The sequence below is a fragment of the Teleopsis dalmanni genome, chromosome X (assembly GCF_002237135.1).
Source record: "Teleopsis dalmanni isolate 2A chromosome X, ASM223713v2, whole genome shotgun sequence".
NCBI lineage: Eukaryota > Metazoa > Arthropoda > Insecta > Diptera > Diopsidae > Teleopsis > Teleopsis dalmanni.
Genome location: NC_051848.1, coordinates 90711340 through 90737183, shown reverse-complemented (window position 1 = coordinate 90737183; position 25844 = coordinate 90711340). Strand labels below are relative to the sequence as shown.

General features: G+C 32.2%; 3 protein-coding genes and 1 non-coding gene across 4 annotated transcripts; 1 reads left to right on the top strand and 3 right to left on the bottom strand.

Annotated features, from left to right (window-relative positions):
* Window positions 1-3159: 3159 nt before the first annotated feature.
* On the bottom strand, window positions 3160-4576 carry LOC119689716 (60S ribosomal protein L7). The gene is made up of 3 exons (XM_038104605.1): window positions 4500-4576; window positions 4124-4422; window positions 3160-3744 (listed from the first exon to the last, which is right to left on the bottom strand). Exons 2-3 carry the CDS (start codon window positions 4420-4422, stop codon window positions 3285-3287), a joined length of 759 nt encoding a protein of 252 aa, XP_037960533.1. The 5' UTR covers window positions 4500-4576; the 3' UTR covers window positions 3160-3284.
* Window positions 4577-5645: 1069 nt separating this feature from the next.
* On the top strand, window positions 5646-6765 carry LOC119688068 (charged multivesicular body protein 6-A). The gene is made up of 3 exons (XM_038102701.1): window positions 5646-5940; window positions 6000-6109; window positions 6177-6765. Exons 1-3 carry the CDS (start codon window positions 5872-5874, stop codon window positions 6619-6621), a joined length of 624 nt encoding a protein of 207 aa, XP_037958629.1. The 5' UTR covers window positions 5646-5871; the 3' UTR covers window positions 6622-6765.
* On the bottom strand, window positions 6695-8104 carry LOC119688067 (glucose-fructose oxidoreductase domain-containing protein 2). Its single transcript, XM_038102700.1, has one exon. The coding sequence runs from the start codon at window positions 8009-8011 to the stop codon at window positions 6848-6850; it is 1164 nt and encodes a 387-aa protein (XP_037958628.1). The 5' UTR covers window positions 8012-8104; the 3' UTR covers window positions 6695-6847.
* A 2215-nt stretch (window positions 8105-10319) lies between these two features.
* On the bottom strand, window positions 10320-10393 carry Trnan-guu. Its single transcript has one exon. It is a non-coding gene; the product is annotated as a tRNA-Asn (tRNA).
* Window positions 10394-25844: the final 15451 nt, after the last annotated feature.

Here is a 25844-nt window from a genome sequence, read left to right as displayed (position 1 = left end):
GAAACAAGATAGTATAAATAATAAGCTTATCTCTGACTCGAACATCTAATAGCATTTTTCTCCATTTTTTATTTAGTCAAATATGGTAAATTTAGTTTTTTGTTCGGCCATCTGGAGAGGTCCAGATGGGTTTATGCGATGTCTTATGTATGAATTGTTCCCCATTCCACATTATCATTAATTTCTCCAACACTATGTTGCACCATAATGTGTTCGATGTTTGTGTTGATGCTACTCACTTTGGCATTAATGTCATCGAGACATGAAATAATATCGCCTTTAGGTACTTTAGATAATGTTTCTGTAAGTTTGATGCAGAAGTTTGATTTACGTTCCCCTTCTGCAATTTCGGTTGGGGCATAAGTTTGGATAAGCTTGGTTATGTTTCTTGCTCTTGAGTACAATCTTGCCATTATTATACGTTCGTTTATATGTTCCCAAGCTATAAGGGATATTTTTGACGTTCGGCTAAGATTGATTCGAACGTCATCAGCATGTATATAATTTTCCACTCTTCCAGAGTATATAAATTTTTCACCGTCAGAGAGATCATGCTTTCCGAATCTATTCCACCTGCATTCGGCTAGTCCAAGTATTTCAATATTAAGTCTTTTCATTTCTGCAGCTGCCTGATGTAAGCGACCACATTAATATAGAGTGAGTACATTCCATGTCGCGATTTTATGTTAGTACGAAATTTAAAGGAAAAATTTCGATTCTGTTAATGCGTTGTGAGGTTTCTGCTATAATAGATCTATTGTTACGGATATATGAGTTTCGCACCTGCAGATCCAATGTGCGGGCCGCAGGAGCGGAAGGATTCCTCAAGTGTCAAGTGCCTCGAATACCTCCATATTGTTTGAATTCATATTTATATTTTCATATCAATAGGTCATATTTGGCAATTTCCCATGCGATGATTATAGGCATAAAGCTGGGACTTACTAAGGATTGTCTCCCTTTTGACGACTAAGCTCGCCTTTTACAGGCTTTTATAGAAAAACATTTGTTGCAAAACCGACATCCGCTTCAGCCGTATCTATCTGGTGAGCAGACGCTGCGAGAAATAAAATTTTAGTTTTGTAACGACGTTTCCTTCACCGGCCTGTGTGGACCGCGGAAGATATTTCATTTCTCTTCTACCACCCATATCTGGTAGGCGATTCACCACCTGAAAACATGCCCTTTAAGAGTCTCAAGCTTCCCCCGAAGAATTCAAATATCAACCCTATAATAAATATTAATATTTATTTAAATCTTTTATTTCTTATTATGATTTAGATATTTTAGTATAATTTAGATGAGGTTTTAATTGAGGCACATGTCGTTATTTATATAATTTAAATAAATTGATTTGACCTGGTTAATTGGTCAATGTTAAATCAGTTTTGAAAAATATGTTTTATTTGCTTCGATACTTAATACTGAAGAATAGTTTTTTATATCCGTCTTATGTCACTGGTAATTTTTGATGTAGCACCTTTATATTTTTCAAATCCGGCCCGTACTTTGATTGAATAAAATGTGAGGTTTGTGCCGTTTTGGATTTTTTATGTCTCACGCTGTGCTCATGTTCAGCCATACGAGACTTCCAATTGGTTCTTGTTCTTCTAATGTTTTCGAATTGTAAGACTTTATAGATCACTGGGTTTGGAAAGTCATTTTTATTTAGAACTCGTTTGATGTTACTTCTCAACTCTAAACACAAAATACTAACGTTCTTCTGGTCACTCGCCCCAAAACTATTGACTTCTGATACCATTTTGTTTATACGCGATTGTTGTATCATAATAAATGAATATCTAATTGTATTTGGTCTTCTTGTGTGTGTGTGTGTGTGTGGTCTAATTGTATTTGGGCGAACTTAATACTTTTGTGGTAGTCATTGAAAATATTAAAAGTCTCCATACTTGGTTAAAAGCCTCGGCTTTATATCCATTTTTCCATAACTATTTTTAAGGGGTCTTAAATGATAGCATTACAAATTCAATCTTACCACTAAAATTTTGGTTTTGCACTTTTTCTGAATTTAGTCTGACTCTCGAGGACGAGGAGCAACGTCCTCTGCTTTTAAACAGCACATGAGGGTTTACACGCGTTTCCGTTTAAGTTTGGATAATACTTAAGCTTTATATGGTGTATCTCTGAAAAATATTTATATATAAATATATTATATATACATTTATATATAAAATATTATAAATACATTTATATATAAATATATTATATATACATTTATATATAAATATATTATATATACATTTATATATAAATATATTATATATACATTTATATATAAAATATTATAAATACATTTATATATAAATATATTACATATACATTTATATATAAATATTGCTATTTATTTAATTATAAAAACATGCACATGCAATATTATATTACACATTATACAATATAATAAGGAGCAGTGGCAACAAAAGCCTTAGTTGAAAAATCAATTAGTGGTTTTATTAAAACAAGTAGGCCTGAAAACCAGTCAAACTGTAAACTTCTATATTCGAATTTATGGAAAAAGGTATTGGTGCGGGATAACAAAGATTTAATTGTAGAACTTATAATATAACGAAGAGACTCCTGATGATAATACCAAGAGCGCTAATAAATTTCATTGCTATTTAAGTTTCAATTGAATGCAACAACCGGAACTTCTTCAGCAAATATTTGAACCCTTCCCTTGTACTGTCAGAAGGTCCGTTGTCTGAATCTAGGATGGCTGGTTCGCCGGAAACAGAAGTTTCGTCCATTAGCAAATTTAATAATTTATAATTTCCCGGAATAATGAAAATAATTATAATTTTAATGGATTCCATCCTAAAACTTGTAAAGTGAAATATTTCATTTCACTTAGTATTACGCATTAACGGATTAACGGCATCTTGCATCGACTATGAAAACACAACAAATCACACGTGCTATCTTAAAGTCTGAGTATTTTATTGTTTTGATTCGCACCGAACCACATCTATCACATGCATTGCAACATCTTTTCATTATCTTTTCCCATAGCAAAAAGACCTAAAAAGCGAGCAACAGATCTCTCTATCAATTAATTGAAGTGAATCCTAAAGTGCATTCACACACTTCTCACATTTTTTACTTAAGTAGCATTTCTTGCCTCCACTTTAAATAGAACACGCATTTAATTTTGTTAAATTATAATTTTCCTTTTTATTGTGTAATAAAAACTGTTCTCTTAATAGACTAGGGCCGTACAAAAAGCAGCAAACTTTTAGAAGTTAATATACTTTAGACGCTCCTAGTGCTTAGACCATATTACGAAGTAACTTGTTGATTTTGTCCTCACGGTTGCCGAAGTCACCACCTTCGACATAGTGGTTATTCTTCTTGCGCCAGCCGCCAGTTGGTGTGTTCAACTTGAAGGGCCATAAGAAATTGGAGGCGTACTTGAATTTAGGACCAACTGTGTAAATTTCATGAACCAAGTCTTCAACACTTTGGATGTCATGAACCTTGCGCATTTTGCGTTCAATAACGAAATTGTCGGTGATTGGAATACGCTGGCGTTGGTGTTTAACGAATCCGCGCTTGTAGACTAACTCGCGCACAGATTTTAGATTCGGATAGCCCCATGTAATGTATGGTTCAGCAATGCGCAGCATGTTGATGGTGGCTTTGTTTAATTTAATGAAAACTCCATTGTTGATTTGCAACAAACGGAAAAGCTTCAAAACCTTACGTACTTTAGGTGCTACCTTGTTGATACTGTAAAAAAAAGTTATTATTAATCACAATTTACAAATTACAAATACTGTGAATTTGTGCTGCGTGTATTGAATGTAAACAAATCCAAATTAAATATTTGCTGAATATAAAATATATTACAATATTTAGCTTAATTTGTCGCAAAAAAATTGTCAGAGTAAACTCTTTGTTAATGGCTCGGTGCATAATCTGCGCGTTTTGCTTACAAAAACAACTCACATTTATAATTGAAACAAATAAAAAACTGCACTACAAATTAAACAACAAATAAATTGAATTTCACTAGCAAATAACCACTTAAAGTTTTGATTTTTTTCCAGCAATTGTTTGCATTCAATGTTTTTCCACGCAGGTCAGGTCTTACAATGTTAGCACTTACCCGCGAATACGAATAACAAAGGCCAATTTGGCTTCGCCAGGAACGTAGAACTGTCCTCTGGATTTAGCCAAGCGACGCAACTTAATTTCGCGACGTTCTGCACGCAAGTATTCGGTTTGGTATTTTTCGGCACGCAACAGATTTTCGTGACGACGCTGCTTCACAACAGCAGCACGCTTCAATTTTCTTTTCACTAGCGTAGCACGTTTGCTTAAAATCTTTTTGTTGAATTTTAGTTTTGATTCTGGCACAGCTGGGAGCTTTTTCGCCTCAGGTTTTTTTGCCGTTGTAACAGTCATCTGTAACGTTTTGAATAATTAATATAAATATCACTTTTATTGCAATTTACTAAACAATTTGCCGAGCATTTACTAACCTTAACTTGTCACTCTGCACGTTGGAAGAGAAAAGGAATAGCCAAAAGGAAGTTGATCGCAATGTTGGCACTACTGCATTCTTATACGCCATATTTGACAGCTAAAAGTGTTCGGAAACTTGCTGTCAAATGTTATTCTGAATAGCTTTATTGCAATAAAAGTAATTCTACTGATGCAATTGAGTTGAGATATGCACAATTTTAATTTAATTTTGAATTAAATAAAAATTTATTCCAAAGAAACAAACAATATTTTATACAAATTTAATTGTTATGTAGTATTTGTAGAAAAGTTAGCTTTAAGTTATTATAACAAACAATGCATTAAAATTTTGTTTTCAAGTGCTTGACTTCTATCAACTTTCTTTCTTGCTTTCCAATTGGATTTGCCGCAAATCATTTAGGACTGGCTTAATCAATTAGTTCTGCTAAATTATCTTGTTAAGTACGACGAAAGCGAAATTTTAAAGAGTCCTGTGTTATGTTTGCAAAAATCTTGTATAATAATTTGATTGGAGCAATATTATAATAAACGTCACCATTTGTTATTATAAATGGTTCAGATTGAATGTACCGTGTGCGAGTTCGAGTAAATTGATGGTGAATTGGGGAAATAGTAAATTATGTCGGTATGGCAGCGAATGTTGGTATTTACCAGAATTTCGAGTAGAGTAAATTAGATAAAAATTAGGTAAATTAGATATTACCATCGTGAAAATTGTATAAGGTGTTTAATAAATAAATAAATAAATTTGAAAACTTTTAAAAGAAAAATAATAAATAAGTATAAATAAGTACAGTGCAAAAAATCCCTAGGAAATTTCAATTTACTTTACCTCAATACACTCAAACTTGCACACGGCCTAAGACAAATTACTTATATATCTGGGTTATAATAAAAACAAAAATATTTTGTACGAGAATAATGAATTCTGCAATTATATTCAATATGTGTATTAATTTTCATTCTTCAAGCAATTTTTTTTGTTTGAGGAATAAAACTTTAAAATATTAAGACATTAAAAATATAAATAGGTGTACAGGATAAAATAGTTTATCTTGTTTTGATTAAGTGTCAAGTATGCATTGTAAAACTGATATATAATATGTTTATAAATTGACAACATAATAAAATTAGATTTTGTTTCATAAAAAATTAAGGAAATAAAAATTTTTAAGTCGAAGCGAAGTGAGCGACATTTGCTTTTCACTGCTTTCCAAATATTTTTATCTATTGATTAGTCATTTTTGTGAGTCAGCTGACTTACTCACTAATGTTTTTGTTTTATTGTGAACAGTTGGCATAATATAAAAAGAAGCAAAATTGTGATTTGTTTTGGTTGGAAAAAATTCATCTTGAATTTGTCCAGTTATGGGTTCCTTTTTCACTAAGTCCAAACGACCACGTAGTCGTGTTACTGATGGGGATATATCTTTGTTGGTAAGAAATATAATTATTTCTACTGTTGCTCATATATTCAAATTGTTTTCTGTATTCAGCAATTGAAGCAGCAGCGCGACAAATTACAACAATATCAGAAGAGGATTGAGCTGCAGCTAGAAAAGGATCGGGAATTGGCTAGAAAGTGCTTACAGATGGGACGCAAGGAGTAAGTCTAAAATGAATACAATCGTTATTACTTATTTTGTTTGTATTTCTTTCTTTCTTTCCTAAAGACGTGCTTTGTTGTTGCTACGCAAAAAGAAATACCAAGAAAATTTATTATCTAACACAGACAAACAGCTGGACAACTTGCAGCGCTTAGCTGCTGATTTGGAGTTCACCTATATTGAGAAGGAGGTGTTGGATGGCCTTAAGGTGGGCAATGAAGCTTTGAAGAAGGTGCATGCTCTGTTGAATATAGATGAAATCGAAAAGATAATGGATGAAACCCGCGAAGGCATAGAAAAACAAGAAGAAATCGACGCACTCCTTTCAGAAAATTTGACAAGACAAGATGAGGATGATATATTGAAAGAACTTGACGAGCTAGTCACTAAAGACGAAACTGTTACCTTGCCGGAAGTACCATTGGATGAATTGCCAGTCGCAGAAGAAATTGAGGATAAACCTGCCAAACAAATCAAAGAGAAGCGTGCGGCAGTAACGATTGAGGCGTGAAACTATTATGTATACTAATCAAGTCCCTATCACCACTAATCATAAGAGAAAAATTAGAAATAATTATAGTTAACAGAGATTTTGTATATGCGGATTTATTGCAATGTAATTTTGTATTTCAATAATACAAACCAAAATTAATAATTGCTTTTTATAATTTACAAAGTTTGTTTAAATTAATAAATTTAAATTTATTAACAATGTTAATATGCGACGCAAGTCACGTTCACATCGTGGACATGCGCGCGAATCTCATTATTTGATCATGATTTGAAGGGGTGTCACTTTTAATTTTGACGCGCTGCCAAGACCTTAGGTTACTTGAATTGTGTATTGCCTCGAGTACAGCTTGTACATATAAGCCATCCTCAAATGTTGCGGCAGCTAACACAGGTTCCTTAACCCAAGATGCTTCCTCGGCGCCAAAAGCTTCTTTCAATGCTCCAATCATTTTACAATAACCCTTGATATAGGGGCGTGGCAACAATGACTCTGATGTGGATATATGTAAATCTTGCACATCAACGTAAAGTGCTTCTTCTTTCAGTTGTGGCGGTAGTCCACTTTTTGTTTTGAATAAAAATAAGTCACCGCCTCGAACAGCCAAATGACCCTCACTACCACATATGATGACTTCCTGCGTAAATCCTTTCGCAGGGACTGTGTGAGTAAATATTGATACCGTGACTAATATGCCGTTGGGCAATTCCATTTGAAAATTGCAATAGTCTGGAGCAGATATGTGACGTATTCCATTTATATTTGGCGTGATGAGGGTGTATGAACGGACGATGCCATGAACACGCACAGCTTGTAAACGCAGCAAGTAGTGCACTAAATCAATAATATGGCTCCCAACCAGATTAAGTACACCACCGCCCATGAACCCGTCACACATCCAGTCGAATTTTTCTGGAAATAATTTACCGATTTGCACACGCACATCAACTAACTCTATTGGCCCAATGATTTCTTCGTCCAAATATCTTTTCATATGCGTGAAGGCTGGCAAAAATCGTAGCGAGTAGCTTACCAAGGATATGAGTGTAGGATAATACTGTGAAGCGCGTACCATCTTCATGGCGTCTATTTGGTGCAGGCCCATCGGTTTATCACACACTACGTGCTTACCAATACCTAATGCCTTCACTGAGATTTCAGCGTGTAAAAATGGTTGACACGCTATGAATACAAGACCAACATCCTTGTGTAGTAGTACATCGTCAATTTTATTCGTGTAAAATGTAATTTTTTGAGATTGTGCCATTTCCTGAGCTTCTTTCAGAGTACGACCCCATATTGCTTTAATTTCGAAACCTTTCTCGCGTAGGAGCGGAACAAGGACGTTCATTATTTGGCCGGTGCCAAATAAGCCTACACCAGGCAACATTTTTTAAAATCTTAATTTAAAAACTGACATAAAATATAATTAAAATCTTGGGCGCTGCCAAAATTTGTGAAAAAATGTTTGTTTTGATTTTTTTATGTCAAACTGAAAAAACCATTCACAATAGCGAAGTCCATAAATAGTGAGCAGATAGTAATTTAATAGCTCCTACAATAGTTTTAAATAGAATTATTTAATAAATTTTTAACAATTCCAAATTATATTTGATATGCGCATTATAAATTTAAAAAGAATTTGTATATAAATTCCATGTTCATTATTTTGGCGTTGTGTATTTTTTATTTATATTTCGAAAATTTATTTCATTTTAAGAAGTTTATTTTAGTATTATCGTTAAAAAAAATCTCAAATTTACAACAAATTTAGTAACAATTACTACTGTCTAAGAATATCGTTAAGCGCTTATTAAACATGAGAGTTTTTTGTCTCACTTTTTTGTGAAATGCAAAATTTGTTCCAAATTTGATGTGTAAAGTAATATTTGAAGGCTTGACAAAAAAGTTGGACGGAAATCAAAAAAATTGGATTCTTCTTCAAAATTGCTTCTGTTTTTCGTATACAATCGGATTTTTGTCGACTTACATGCAAAATTCTATTCATTGTAAGAAATGGAAGCGAAAACATTGTTTAAATGCATGTATGATTTTATTTTGTAATATATTTAATGTGCAACAGCAATCGACGACAAAAAGATTTGACAAAAAACATATCTTATGTATAATTCGCGCTTTATAGCCCGCACCCAATATTTTGCAATGCAAAGATCAAATAACAGACTTTTTAATGAGTGAAAGCTGTAATCAAGACAAAGGTGTTGTTCCTCAAACACTAGTGCTCTGTGCTTTATGCTTGTGGTTTGAGTGAGAATGATAATATTAGAGTAATATTTTGTGATTTACTTTATATACAAATAACTTGGTTCAAATGTTAAGCAAATGGCGTATTCTGCAAATTTACTTAAAAGTGTAAGGCTGCTAACATATTGAAGAGGAAGATGAAGGCGAAACGTAATAGGTATAAAGACGACGTTGTTGCTTTATGGTTGAATTGATGAGTGGAACGTCAAAAAATTATATAGAAAAAGAAATCCAAAATTTAGTGTTCTTGCAATAAATTTGTGCCATCAAATTTATCATGACACAAATTCATCGATTGTATGAAGAATTAAGCAAAGATGAAAAATTTTTTGATATGATAGGTTCGTTTCACGAGTTACTCGTAGAAACTTTGAGTAACACTGTGTATACACAAGCGCGTTTCACCAGCAAATTTTCAAGTAAATGAGAACATCTAAGAGAGCGTAACATTTCTGTCGAAATTTGAAAATGTTACACAGACTTTACTCCTACATTTTATTTCAAGTAAAATTTTTGTTTATGTGTGAATCAGCTGTTTTGGTTTGAATTTAAAGTTTTATTTTGTTTCTTTGCGCGGCACTGGTGTTCTCACAAAGACTTCACACAAAGCTGTCCATGAAAACCTGTATAAAGAGCGCGATTTGGCACTTTATTTGTGTTACGCTCTCAGTTTCGACTTTACTTGTGTTTTACTACGAGTAGCTCGTGAAACAGACCTGATATGTACTAAATTATTTATTTAAAGATTATCACTTGCAAATTATCTTCGCTTTCACTTCACTGTGATTAGTTTTGGAACCAAGAATATTTAGTAAGCAAATAAAACTATAATTTATTATTAAATTAATTGTTTTATTATTAATAATAATATTACTATCTCATAATTTAATTAATTTTAATAAATTATGTTATGTTACGCCTTATGACTATGTTTTGTTCATGATATAATTGTGATTTTGAACACTAAAAGACCTTTATAATTTGTAGCACGTCATAATTGCATCAAATATTATGAAATAGACTAGTCAGTGTTTATCCCCAGAGCAGCACTGTAAAATAATATTAAAAAAGAAACATTATATTCTGCCAAATAAAGGCTTTATTTGTTATGTAAGAAAAATAAATAAATTTCTAAAAATAAAAACATATACAGTCAAACTTTCATCCTGCAAAGAAATGTTCGACTTATGGAAACTTCCAGTTAAAGAATTTTTTTGTAATTGTATGTAATTTGCTCTCTAAACCCTGTTGCGTTCGAGTTATGGAAGTTCGACCTTAAATCAAAAATGATTGTAGCAGGAAATTTTTTTGAATTTCATACATATTATATTATAGAAATTAAAAAATTAATTTTATTTTGCATATAAAAAGAAGCTACAAAAGCAAAAAAAGAGAAAAAATTTAAAAACAAACGTAAATGGAAAAAAGTTACTCGCCCCCGGGTGGGCTCGAACCACCAACCTTTCGGTTAACAGCCGAACGCGCTAGCCAATTGCGCCACGGAGGCATCCGCTACCGAATGTTCAAATTTTTTACACAAAAATAGATTTAATACAGCGGATAAATGGCTACCATCCAGCAACCAAACAGACAGACGGCGGCTTTTTTTCATATGTTCAATTTATTCAGTGATGATTTATTTGCTTCACAAAGTGTGTTTTTATTAAAAAAACACAACTGTAAAAGTTCTTAATAAAATTAAAATTAATTAAATATACACAGCAATAGTTTTAAAAGGATTTTGGATAAACAAAAATGTTATTAAAGTATGTGAAGTAATGTAAGTGGGCCAACGTAAATGTTTATATCAAATATTTAATTTGGGACCATTTTAGGCTATGGTATGCGTCTTGGGTGCGCAGAGTTTGGCTTTAAAGAAATCAAATATACAATAAATGAAGTGCTTACTCTTGAGAGTTGGACTTACTTTAAAATAGAAGATAATAGAATTCTGGATTCTCTGTAGAGTAATGCAGATATTTTATGCTAACAACTATATTAAATAAGAAGCAGATTATGACTTATAGTATTAATAATGTTTTGCTCTCGGATTTTTTTTTGGTGGGAAATTGTTCTATTATATCCGCAACGTCTACATTTTATCATAATTAAAATATTAGCAGGTTGTTGTTGTAAAATAGTTGTTTGTAATTATTTTTTTATTTTAGCTACACTACAATTGGTGACTATATCCTTGTTAATGCGGATGTTATAACAAGATTTGATTAGCATCAAAAGCTTGAGTATAAACAGTAAACAGTCCTGTTTTTAAAAAGCTTCAAACGGATTGTAAATTTTGCAATAATTATCGATAGTACAGTCGACGCTCGCAAATTAGAACCACTTTGTTTTTAAGGTAATTCTAACTGCTGCAAAATTCTAATTTCTGGACAAATTTTTTATTCGAATATAAATAAAAAATGTAGAAAACTCATTAAAAAAATACAATAAATTCCTTTTTTCGCTTTATTTTATTTAATAAAAATAAGAAAACGAAACTAAACAATTCCGGAGGAATACATATAACTTGTATTTTTTGATTTCAATTACATTACATGTACATATTATATTTTTTTGAATAAAAATGGAGGGTATTAAAGAAGTAAAAATACTTGCGATAATGTTCAAAGCTAAGAAATTAATTCAAAGTCAATAGAGACGCAGACGGCACAATTGGCAAGTTTAAAACTAATCTTTCTGTGACATATAGTCTTAGTAATATTGATTTGCTTTTTTGGTTTTTTTAAATCTGAGGCAACTATGTCGTTGTGGAGAGCCAGCAAATTGCTTATGTGCTTGGTGGAAAGTAATTCACTATTGTTGCATCATTTCGTTCAATTATTGACGTTCTCAATGGTTGTCGAGTTGGAAACAAGTGGTAAGACTTCAACAATATCGTATTCGCTTCTATCTGAAGACTCAACATCATTACTGGATTCATATGAAGATCTGTCAGCAAACACATCTTCATTCCATCTTTCAATATCTACTATGCTGATGCTATTGTTCAGATCTATTTCTGCTAAAAGAACAGAAATAACATAGATAAATCCATACAAAAAAAACACGCTTAGAAATTAAAATTTTTAATTCCAATTTTAGAGCGTTTATTGCTTTACAAACTTCAATTCTAATTTTTGGAAGATTCGAACTTTAGAGAGTTCTAATTTGTGAACTTTGACTGTATCAGAGATTTTTCATGATGTAAGAACTGTTAAAATTGATTGCGGTCATTGATTTAATAAAAATCTTCTACCTTTAAATCACTGGTTAAATCCACTCAATCCGTTTAAAAAAAAATTAATTAATAAAAAAATAAAAACTAATATAAACTGGAAATCTATGTCTCTGGCTGAATCCACTCAATCCGTTTAAAAAGAGCATTTAAATAAAAAAAATTGAAGCTTAACCATTTGAATATATGCAATCATGGGAATGAATAGCTGAAATTCCCCCTCCACTAAAGATTTAATCCTCTTTAGAGATCCTAGATAGAGAAAAAGTTTATCTTATAATTGATGTATCAAACACGTTGCTCATTAAAAGTACACTAACTGAATAAAAGTACTGGGTCTTCAGTAGTTTTCCCACTGGAATGGACCGTACATTAACGTTAAACGCAAACTGTGTTTTCAAAGAGTTAATTGTCTCTTTGAAAAAGTGTTAAAGTAAACCAAATCAATAAAGATAGCACACTTATCAACATAGTTCTTAATCATAAATTTTGTAGCAATAGTTAAGTTTAGAAAGCTATCAAATCAATCTCCAACTCAACAGTTTAAAACACCTCCAATTCACCTGCGTGAATGTAGCTCAAACGCCTTCGTTAGGTTTATTGCAAGTCTGGGTGGCAACAATTCCTTTAACCAGAGGCAATATACACAAAACCATAATCTGAATTGAGTTTAAAAGTAATTTTAAGGTTACGTATTAGGGTGGTCTCAAAATAAAATTTTTTTTAGTATAGAGAAGAAAACTGTAAAAGCATAAAAATGATCAGTTAATATCTTCTGTTCTCGCATCGCCTCCAAAAATTGACAAAACAGATAAAATCGATCATTTTTCAAAGAAAATTGTACAATTATAAAATTATAAAATATTAAAAAGAATCAACAAATCACTGATATAATAATATTAACCTGTCGCCCAATATCAACTCAAAATTTATAAACCACATACTTTTCCCGCCTTTCTTCATATCGAAAAGCGACGGCAGTGGTAAATTGTAATTGAAAATAAATGCAGGTCACAATGGCAAATTATCGTAGTATGTTGTTTATACCACCAGAACTTTAAATACTAGTGAACATCAGTCGTATTATATATGACTATACCAATCGTACACATACTGAATATATTCGAAATTGTCTGGTTTCCATCCATACCCTACCAAACCAACAATCCAAGTAGGCTGTGTTATTAATTTCTTTACATTTCATATTTAACCACCCAGCTGCCCATATGGATATAGTTAAGAACTTACTGCTGTTCTAGTTTAATAAACTTGTAATCTGATTTGTGCGAAAAATCAATCATGTTTGGTCTTCATAAGAGTATTGTTCTGATTAAACCATCCCTCGCAACTGCTCTTAGTAAGATGTTTAAAATAGGAAACCAATTAATCCAAATGTGTATGACTGGTAAATAGTATATTCGTACAATGCAAGCGGCTTCAACCAACATAAACTATAGTTTCAAAATTCATGTGTCAGAAAGAGTGGATGAAATGCCTTGCTTGGAAATATTCTTAACAAATAGGAACTTCTCTCTTCCTGGTTTTTTATTTTACAAAACCAATCTTGCTGATGGGAAAGCGCATGTTGGCATAGGTATATATTAGTACGAAGACGTCTGAAGCACAACTTTTCAGGGGTAGATGCTCATAATGATAAGCGAGCTTTTACACTTAAAGCATAAAGGAAAAAACCTAATCTTGTTGTAAGTGTACTGTCCCCATCGCTTCGAATTTATTGAAACGCAATTCATTGATTTTTTCTTACCCTTAGATGATAGATTTGTTGTAGCGTGGGACTATAACGCCAAAAACACGTGTTGGAGATCACGGCTCTGCAATCTACAAAAGAAACAGATTTACAAAACCATACTATATTGAAAAAAATACACTACATGTGACCTCTCCAGGCAAATCCAACATATTTACGTATAGGTATGCGTATAAATCATATACAACCTGCGATCTATCTTCTGATTATTCTCCAGTCATTTTCTATTTACTTTAGGGTCCTCAATTAGATCTTATTCCTCAATCTCATAACCTCAGTAACAAGAATAAACTTGCTTAAATAGAAAAATTTCGTTAGTTCACATATACAGAAATTATTACAAACTACAAGATAAAGAGAAAGCTTCATATTAAAGATTTTAACAACAGAAAACTTTTTCCCTAGAAATAATAGACGTTAATAGACGAATGGTATGAATAACTTGCAAATTACCAACAAATTTCTAAAATGAAGTTTTAAAAAAACGTATGTTAAGGCGTGAGCATCAAAAATATAAGTTCCCCTCACTAAAAATTTGACTTAAGTATATCCGAAGGTTGCTTCGGTTTGCATTAATTAGGGAAACCAACAAAAAAATATAGAAATTTTTTATTTTAAATTTTGATATCCAAAAAATTTAATTTGGGTGAAATTACTTAACTTAGAGATGATAATATAATCACACATAAATTTACAAGTAAATTATCATAAAGATAACAGCTCTTTTCTCTTTAACCAAAAACCTGTCAGAGCAGAAAGAAATTGTCTAGCTCGTATATTTAGGAGGATATAAAGTTGTGTCAAGTATTTTTTCTTGCATGTCCCATCTTAGAGATATGCAAGGTTTAGTATTCTCGCCTTCTTAAATTTTGAAACAAATGGCACATATCGAAGTACGACTTTGTATAGCCATATTTTTGGCAGTTTAGACCATGCGGTGGTCCTCTGAGTTTATGTGGTTCCTCTACGTAAATCTTTCTGTGAAGATTTTACAGTTACGAATAAATAATTTGTTAATTTGTCCGCATGTGGAGACAGAATCCGTCGAGAGTGAGAGTGGGTGATATGGTGATAAACTGGGAGGATAGCGTTAAATATCTCGGCATCACGTTGGACAAACGATTCACATGGCTTAAACATGTTCAACTGAAAAGAATTAGCTGTGCCAAAATTCTTCATTACCCCCAACCGCTATTTAGAAATGAAAATCTCAATGCTAAGAACAGGAAAGTGATATATAACCAAATAAATCGTCCGTCACTTCCATATGGCTGTGTAGCGTTTAGCAAAGCTTCAAACACTACTAACATATTCACCAGCTAGAAATTGCACAAAGCCAGGCTCTGAGAAGGCTTTTCAAAGTTCCATGGTACATTAGGACGAATGACATTCTCAGGGACATCAAGATTGATTCCATCAAAAAATACATAAGGGATAGAGCCCTGAAATTATTTGCGAAATCTGACAGACTTGCCAACATCGCGTTATCAAATCTCAGAATGGTTACAGGCTCCTCGGGGAGGTATGCAGATCTGAGGTCAATTATTGTTTAGACTTATGAAGTGATAAACAATAATCCAGTCAAGGCGCAAAAAGGGGGTTTTGAAGAAACCTCGCAGTTAATAGAGAGTAAAAGTGCTCAGGTGCACTGATTCAACTAGCCTCAACATAATAATAATAATGTGTAGTTCGAGCTTTCACAGTGGTTACATGTAATCTTTATTTAAAATGCTATACATGTATTCAATGAAATATGCCCTACATTTTAGTTTCATTCATATTACCTTTTTTGATAGAATGATAAAGAAGTGATACTTTCAAACCAGTAGTGTTTACTATTTGACTAGTTCGTTAGAAGTTACTTTTGATATGAACTTTTGAATGACCAAAGAAGTGGTCTTTGTCTTCTTTGGTTCTGTTAATTTCGTCATTAAATACTACAAACCTATTTTGCATATTATTGGATTTTTGTATATCGTGTGTTACAAGTTGAAAAAATATAACCATGATATAAGGACTATGATAGATTCAAACATTGATCCTACCTTAACTTCTTCATATTGAACAATGAATTAATTGTCAATTCTTTTTTAATTCTTTGAAAAGGACATTGCTTTTGAAGCTGAAACCCTTCCTTGTCGAGCAACATTTAACTCTGTTCCACCGATTTGCTGTTAATGAAAAACGAGTTTTAGCTTAAATTTTCCCATAACTGCTCTTGTCATATAAGGACGCTTCCTTGGTCCTTTGTTTCATGTATTGTATAGATCCGATATACCAATAAGTGATATAGTTGTTACCTAACCGTTTGCCAATAACCCAGCGATTTTATGACGGAATAGAGTGGAGTGCTAATTTCTAGCCCACATTGCAAATTTAATCGTTAAATTTATCATTCCCATCCTGTGGGAGCAGTTACTATAATATACTTAGGTATTTACCTAGACACGTCTAGGTTACACAAAGTTCTTTTATATAACAGCATTATGAAACCAATATGGACTTGTGGTCAGTTAATAAAGCTGACCATCCGCTATTAGTTAGAAATAAGCAATCCGAAGAAGAAACAAAGCATTGTCAGTTTTCTTTAATAAATTATCTATCAATTACTCTAATATAATTAGCTCAATTGTATAATTAAAATAAAAGTTGCGATATTTGTAATTAGTATTAACGTATGAAGTGTTCATGATAAAATTCTACGAGTTATTCATTTATTAATTTGTCCAGCTGGTTATAATTAAATGTTTTCATCAAGGAAAGAAAATAAAAACATTGGTAAACGTAGCAACCTTTAGTCTCGTTCCTATCTCCAGGTTTATTTTTTTGGTGAGAGGGTGTAGGATATTGTTTAAGACATGTGCTCTGTCCTTCTTCAGGATGAAACATCCCCGAGACCGGTTTCACATTCCTTTGGGGAGGATATCTTTTTTGTTGGCTAACCATGTCGTATTCTTCTTGTATGACCTGTGTTTAGGCCACTACTCTATTTCTTACTTTTGTTTCCATTCATAAACAGTATTACTGTTATTAGATTTTTAGTCGAAGAGACTACAGGTTTCCTTGCAGATCTTTTTCGCTAACTATTTTATGTAAGTAGTGGCTCCAAAATGTGTGGCCTAAAAATAAAAACAAGTAAACTCATATTTTCCTTTGCTTTCTGTATGAAGACCATCAAATTTTCTAATTATATTTGATGCATAGTTGTAGGTCTGCCCACATTGATTTATTCTATAATATAGGAGCTTACCAAACTTCGGGGCATTATACGCCATATATTAAACATTATGTTAATTTATAATTTTTGTGTAAGATAGAAAGAAGAAAGGATATGAGAATGAACGCTTTCTCGCTAGGTGGATCAGTTGCAATCAAATATGTATCTTCTTTTACTATGGTATAATTGCTAGAAATTGCTAAGTGAATAGCAATTATATCAATAGATTTAAAGTGATCGAATGCATTGCCATGTAAGCGGGTTTTATGATTGTGTAATTGAAAAGTTTTAAAATGAATAAAAAGAAGTGAATGTTGAAATGATTATTTTGATTGTTATGATATGAATCAATGTATATGAATGATATGAAATGAATGATTGTTATGATATGTAATAGATTTGCATACTTGCAATTATGGTAAAATATTTATCCATCTCCAAACTTCATCCCTGCATTGTTAAGTTGAAATTTGCTGAAATTTCATTTGAACTAATCTATATATTCGCAAGATATAAAAACAAATTTTTGAAAAAGTGTGGGACAACTTAAGCCCTTTATATTCTAAACAAATATTTTTTTTTCAATCTATAACTTGTAATTAAATGCAGCTATCCCTACTTGAATGAAATGATTCTTTCATGCATTAACAATTGTAAGAGGATATATCCGAGTATCTTTGTATAGTTATTATGATTTCAATGAGAGAAAATCCGGAAATATGATGTCGGTTGTCTTAAATTTAGTAAAACGTTGGTTTATCAACTAACGATAATCTTATTTAAAACCGATCATAAAAGAAAATGACGATTTGTTAGAAAATATTTATTTTTTAGAATAAATCTCGAAATTTGTTGGGTATGAAATTGAAATAAAGATGGCGAATCGAAAATAGTTTAAAAATTTCAAAATAACATATAATGTTTAAAATCGTTTCGAAAATGTTTACTCCAAAAATGAAAAACTTAATTTAGATTTACTAAAAATTTCACTAGTGGAGTAACATTAGCATGACTTTCTCAGCATTACGTTCCTAGATTAGGTTCTATACAGAAGAAAGAACAATTCATGCAACAAATAATGCTTCTACGAACAGAATAGTATTGAAATTTAACAATTGAAAATAAAATTATAATTAATTCAATTTCGTTCTAATATAAACACATCAAGTAAAACTGTTAATAAAAACTTTCATAGTAATAGTAACAAAACTCCAGAAAAATATGCGAACAAAAAAGTCAAGTACGGCTTTGGATCAGTTGGTCAAGGTGCGCTGATTCTGAGCTTCACATTTGGCAGGACCCGAGTGCGATTCCTGGTACTTGCACTCTCAAAAAATAATTATTTACGAATAATTAAACACAAGAATTATTTCCAAGACCACTGATGATGGGTATTTGGCAATACTCGAAACAGCTGTATGGTCAGCCAAAAATTCAATTAATTAAAATAATATAAAAAAATAAATTTTTTGTTGTTGTATTTCACTACTGTTCGATAAAACCTCTTTCTAAAAATTTCACTAAAAAACTTTTCGAAGGCCATCGATGGTAAAAATTAAACTTAAGTCATGAAAGTGTTTGCAATTATTTAAAGAACGACAACTGCAGAAGGGATCAAATTCTTAATAACATATAATTTACTTCAAGTGGAGGTAATGGAACGCATTTATCGAATCTTCAATATTTATTAATCTTCATCAGATTAAGCTTGATGAACTCGTAGGATCAATAAAACGCAAATGTAGACTAGATGAAGAGAAGCGTGCTACTGGATAGCAATAACTTATGGCCACAGATGCAGTCATGAATGTAGATTTAAAAAAAAACAAACGCAAAATTTTTCGTTAAAACTGATAATGTCCCGGAGATTTTACTACTATTTTATTCATAAGGAAGGATTGAACTATGGGTCTCTTGTCAAACAGTTTTTACAATATAAACTTCAATGATAGTTCCAAAAGTGCAATATCGGTCCATGTATACAATTCAGATAATGAAATACTAAAATACTTTTGCCTAACTCATTCAGCATATTCTAGACTAAAGTATTTGTAATTGGGGGGTAATAATCATACCTTTTTTCGCACTATGCTCTTACTAAGAGCGGTGTTTTTACCCAAAGTATAATACATAAACACATTGTAATAATAATAATAAATACATTGTAATAATAATAATAAATACATTGTAAATACACAAAGGATACACAAAGCCTTTATTGCGTCCACAACTTTTTCAACAGATTTATTGCCGTTTTTATAAGTAAGTTCACTATTCTTTCTTGGGTTCAATATACTAGTATCAATCTTTATTTAACAATATTTTTTGTTTTGTGATATACTAAGTTATATATATAATTGAGCCTCTCTATTAATCTAAAATAACCACTAAAATAATTTTATTTTACTTTACATAATGCAGAATGCACGACATGACATCATGTTGACATAAGAATAAATGTCAATAAAACTTCAATGTATCTATTGATGAATTCAGAAGTCATATTTGATATGATCCAATATGGTTTGTGGTGGGCGCTCTCATGAGTGGGAGGCTTTCATGCGTTCAAGTGATGCAAACACTATTTCGGTGTGGTTGAGAGCCATAAATGTCCTGGGAAAGTGGGTGTTGCATTTTATTATTTGCCTTTATTGACTATTGACTAGACGAGGTTCTGACAGTTGCTGCGGATAGTTAACCAGATGCTTTTGCAAATATTTGTTGTTTATTTTGGCTTTTCCTTTTTATGGTAAAATGCAAAGTCAGCAAGTATCGAATAAAAAGTCAAGAGACCGTCATATCGTATTGCTTTAGAAAAAATTGATTTCGAATAAAAATTGTAAAATTTTGTACTCGTAGTAATAGAAGTCATGGACATCAATAAAATTTCGTGGATTTTGAATCAGAATTTTATTTTTGCTTTTGTTAACATACTGATTAAAAGATAGATAGTTGGTCAAGTGGTTTATGTGAACAATGTTCAGATATATTCATAAAATGGGTTTTTGTCAAATTAAGAAGTTCAAATTATAATACGATTCTGTCTGTAAAAAATTAATATCAATAATGTGATTTGTTTTCAAGTCAGCTTTTTTTAAATTTTAATTTCACTTAGTTCTTAATATAACGTTGAACCTGGAGATAATATGAGATAAGATTAAGACATTAGTATAAAAACTTCTTTCAGTGTTAATATTTTTAAACTTTATATGGGATGTTCCGCTTTTACTAAGGCTTAAGTAATAGGGTTGGCATTAGACTATGTAGAGAGAATAACACAGAAGTTTCATTACCTATGTGCCGTAACTGCGAGGCGAATGGAAGTGCGACTATAACCTCCACGTGGTGCCCTACATTTCTCAGTAAAGTCATGACTCTGCTGAGGGTGTGACTAAGTCACTGTCTAAAGGGATTACTAATCCAATTAGTACACTAAAGATACCGAACGGTACCTTCACAAATTCCTTTGCTGACACAATAGAGCTTCTTCTTGTAACTCATTTCCCTGATTGTCGACTCAACGCAACCAGTATCAACGATCATGGGGCGCTAGTCCACAACATCCACTGGTCTAGAAACTCCTCTATAAACAAAATAGTTGGTTTTGATGCCCTATGGTATGGTGGAAAAGAAACAAACTACAGCTATATCTAAACTAAGCAAATTACAGAGGCTGGCATGCCTAAATATCACAGCGGGCATGAGAACTACCCCATCTGCTGGCATGAAAGCACTGCTAAATTTACCACCGCTACACTTAGCAATACAAAAGGAAGCTGCAATGCAAGCACTCTCAATACACACGAAAGAAAAATTTAAACCAGGGAATTTCACTGTACACCTGCAAATCCTTACCAGGGAGGACAACGTTACATATATGACCCAGGCAATTGATAAAATAGACTCAGTACTCAATTTGACCAAGAGATATAGGGTCATCTTCCCATCAAGAGAGGAGTGGAATGCCAACACAACATGATTACATGATGACAAAAATGGTATACAGATGGATCCAAAACGCTTCAAGGTGTTGAAGCAGGAATAGTGGGACCCAGTGCGCACAAATCAATTGATTGACTGCACAATTTTCTATGCGGAATTCTATGCCATAATAGAGGCTGTGGAGATCTTATCCTAAAGAGGACTTAAGAGAGTTAAAATTAATATTCTCTCAGACTGCCAAAGCTCCAAACAGCTACACATTCACAGCGAAAGTCCTTATTGAAAGTAACAATGCACTCAATCAACTGACCACCCACAACCAGATCTCTCTGATTTGGGTACCCAGATATTAAAGGCAACGAAAAGGAGAATGTTTGTGTCAAAAAAGAAGCAAAAGAACCATTAATTGGTCCAAATCTCACTTCTTTGTCGTCAATGAAATGAACGTAAAATAGGAGATCAAAAAATGGATCCAACAAAGTATCAATGAATATTGGAATGGAATAGACGGTCTATACCATTCCAAAAAATTCTTGAATTTTGATGCAAAAAGAGCAAGCACCTCTCTCAACCTAAACAAGAAGAATCTAAAGTTACTCTCTGGTGCACTAACAGGCCACGCCGTATGTAATAAACACCTACATCAAATAGGTATGTCCGACACTAGTATTTGCAGATTCTGCTGTGATGAGGAACAGTCTATGGTACATCTGATCATCAATTGTGATGCACTAGGCCACAGAAGAAACAAAATTTTAAGTGCATACCAACTAGAGGATGAAGACCTTCGAAAACTCTCTCCGAAAGAGCTGGTTCGATTCCTCGAAATACTAAATATCGAAATACAAAGGGGTACACAATAGATCAAACTGGTCACAGTGCATAAGCGCCTAAGCCTAACCCAAAAGTTTCAAATACCATAACTATACGAAAAGTCGCCATCTGACGCGTCTATTTGTTGTTACCAGTTGTACCACTAAACCAGTAACAGTTGCATGTACCACTTGGCTTTAGATGATGTGTGTATTTGTTTTTACTGTATTCAATGCAAAAAGTGTACAACATTAAACATCGATAAGTCGAGAACTAAGCTTTATCTACATATAAATAGAGGAGGAGTCTTAGAATAAGCGATTTCATTTAAATTCCTTGTCGAATTAGAGCGTCCTATTTATAGGACCATGTTTGCCATGTTTTCTCTTTAAATTTATTAATAACATAAATAGAAAGTAGATTGCAAAACTCATTCCTACTAAAATTAAAACACTAATATCAGATATAAATATAGTTGCGGTACAAGCTAATGGTGTAGATATTCTTTATTACATGAAAACTCAATTAAAATGTTTCTAAGCGTGAATTTTGATATATCGGATACAAATACAGTCAAACCTCTCCATAACGAAGTCGTTGGTGCCTGCAAAAAACTTCGGTATAGAGAGGTTAGACAAATTTTTTTTCATTTGGCTTTTTTTTTTTTTTGCATTTTACGTAAATAATCGTAATTATTTTAAAAATATATTTAATTCATGTTTAGTCATATAAACAGACATTAAATTAAAAACACTAATTATATATATTGGTTTGTATTTAGAAAAATTATTTTAATTAATACTGCTTAATTTATTATTATTTATAATTTAAATTTTTATAATTTATTAATTTATTTAACTCTAAAAAGTCGGTTTTTTTGCTTGTTCAGACATTTTAACTTTTTCCTTCTCAAGAACCTCTTCCAATAAGTTAATTGACTCAAAAACTTCTAAACCTCTCTAAAAATTCACTACCTCTCTCTCGCATTAAAAACGAGAGCACACACACGTGTGTTTGATGATCACTCTTTCATTTAAAATTTTCACTTTAAGCAAATGGACATGATGTTTTTTCCCTTCCCTTAACAATTTCACTTGCGATCCAAAAAAGTGCCCATCCCTATTACAAACTACCATTAATAACATATCCACAAGCTCATATCGAGTATGATACAGTTTGCACAGAGCTTTCTTATAAGTTAATACTATATTCAGGCAGCCAAATTTTCTTAATTTCGTAAAAATGAAATTAAGTAAATTCCGAAAGTGTTCATATTGAGCCAAATTAAGGAAATCATATGTTTTTTGTTTACAAATCGAATGCTAAAAATTACATGCTCCAAACATCATTTTAAAAGTTGATTATAATAACTATAAACGATGGCATTATGTAGTTTTAATACCTTGAGTGGACTCCAGGTATGTGAATTATTATTTTTCACTATATTTTAAATGAATAACAGATACATTTTTTTCTCTATACTTAAATTTAAAAATTTGCTCTACTTTCAATATATTTTTCCGGTTTTATTAAAGTCAACTGTCACTGACTTTTATTTGAAAAATGACATTTTTCATTATCTCAACTTTATCTTTTGATTTAAATTTATCTTACGCATAGTTGCATTTAAAATGTCCCTTAATTTCAGCCTTCGTTTTAACGAAATTAAGTAAATTTTCCTTAATTTCGTTCTAACCTTAAAACTGAATCTTGTATGGAAAAAGAACTTCATTTCACTGAAACGAAGATGAAATTAAGATTTTTGTGAAATTAAGGTGTGTCTGAACGTAGTATAAAACGTGTAAGTTGAGTGTTTAACTTGCATTTGAATGAAGTCGTTATAGAGAGGTTTTTTGTATGTGAAAATTTGTTTTCGTACTTGCAAAAACGTCGTTATAGAGAGGAACTCGCAATAGAGATGTTCCTTATAGAGAGACTCAAATATATGAACAAATTTAAAAATTCTCTGTGCCCACGGTTGCCACATATGGTCCTTTAGTACCAAAATTGGTGCTTCCCTCCGTATGGTACTCTGGTACTGGTTTATAGAAAATGGTACTTTCCTGAAGCGCGACCTTTACTGTAAATGCTGTTATAATATCCAATTAAACTTATTTATAGATGCAACTGTGCACTATGAGACTAATGTAATTTTATGTATTAATTTAGTAAAAATATTGAGGCTGCAAAAAGTAAAAGAAAAATTCGATCGGAATAAATTTTAAGACCTCATATAATATGCAAGGAAATATTTGATAAAAAAGATATGCACTATGTATAGTCAGCAAAAGATAGTCCGACTATTTAAATAATAAAATTGTTATGGATAAAAAAACTGTTCTATATCTTCTGTACATTTTATATATATTGTATTTTCTTATTAAAAGATAATAGAAAAAATGGACCTTTTCTTACAGAAATGGTACTTTTATGAACCAATTTTGGTATAAAAAAATTGTTAAATGGTAACCGTGGTTTTATCCTCCACAAAACTTCGTTATAGAGAGGAATTCGTTAAAGGGATGTTCGCTATAGAGAGGTTTGACTGTATATAATTTTATGATGCTAATGTAGAGTATTCTCAATACTCTATTTTTGTTTGGCAAAATTAAAGTTTAGGCAAAATTAATGGTAATTCACTTACTCAGCAGTAGAGCCTCCATAATCTTTCACAATTAAATAGGATGATCTATCGCTTTGCGCTGAAGTTATCGCTAATATGTAACACCATTAATGTTTTCGTGGCTCCAACGCAATACCTGCCATGTTGAACTATCGCGTAGTTTTCGTAATGATCAAATTAATTAGTGTTGTGGAGTTGTTTTCACAACTATTGTTTAGAGATCATCACATTTGTAGGACATATGGTAGGCACATGTAGATAAAGATTTTGATATGACTTTTAATAGACTCAAAATGCTACTTTTTTTTTTTTTTAATTTTATTTTCTTATATTGCGATCTGTCAATTCAGAGTAGACAATAAACAATATTTAAAAGTGACTAAATACTTAAAAGTCCATGTTGAGCTTGAATGGACTTAGCTCAGTAGCACATCCGTCTGTTGAAGTCGGACACATTAAAGTTTCAATGGCGTTTGTTTACGGAGGCGTGTGAACGTTCTTCCTTCTGCTATAATTCTGCTCATAAAGTGGTTGGGATGATGTAACACACGTTTTTTGTGTTTACTGGCTTGGCTTTTTATGACATCCTTAACTACCGGAACGTTGAGATCGCGATGTATACATTCATTTGTTATATATCTAAGAGCATCTAAGATTAATCTAAGGGTTTTTGATTGAAAACGTTGGATAATCTCAATATTTGAAAATGCAGCAGTTCCCCAGAGTTCAATGCCATATGTCCAGATTGGTTTGAGTATCGCTTTGTAGATAAGAAGTTTATTTTCCACGGAAAGCTTTGAACTTTTGTTCAGTATCCAGTAGAGCTCCCGCAGTCTGATGCCAAGTGCTTTTCTTTTGGTAAAAATATGGTGCTTCCAAGCTAGTTTTGTGTCAAAGTGTATTCCTCAATATTTCACTTGGGTAGATTGAGGGATTAAAATATCGTTAAGGCGTACCGGTGGGCAATTTTTCCTTCTCATTGTAAAGGTTATTTGTGAAGATTTAGTCTCATTTGCTTTTATTCTCCAGGTTTTAAGCCACTGGGAAATGTTATCTACCGATCGCTGGAGTTTGTTGGATGCTAACTGGTGATTTTCGTCTGTAGCAATTACCACAGTATCATCGGAAAAAGTTCCAATCTCAGTACCAACGGTGGTAGGCAAGTCGTTAGTGAAGAGTAAGTATAACACAGGTCCCAAGACACTGCCTTGTGGCAGTGTGGACTGCTACTAAATTTCATATTTATAGTGATATGCAGATCTTATGTTAGGGTTAATGGGTCAGCACCTTTATAATAAAAATTTAATTTATCTTTATATTACTCAAAGACTTCTTTATAAAAAATTTAGATTTGGATGCT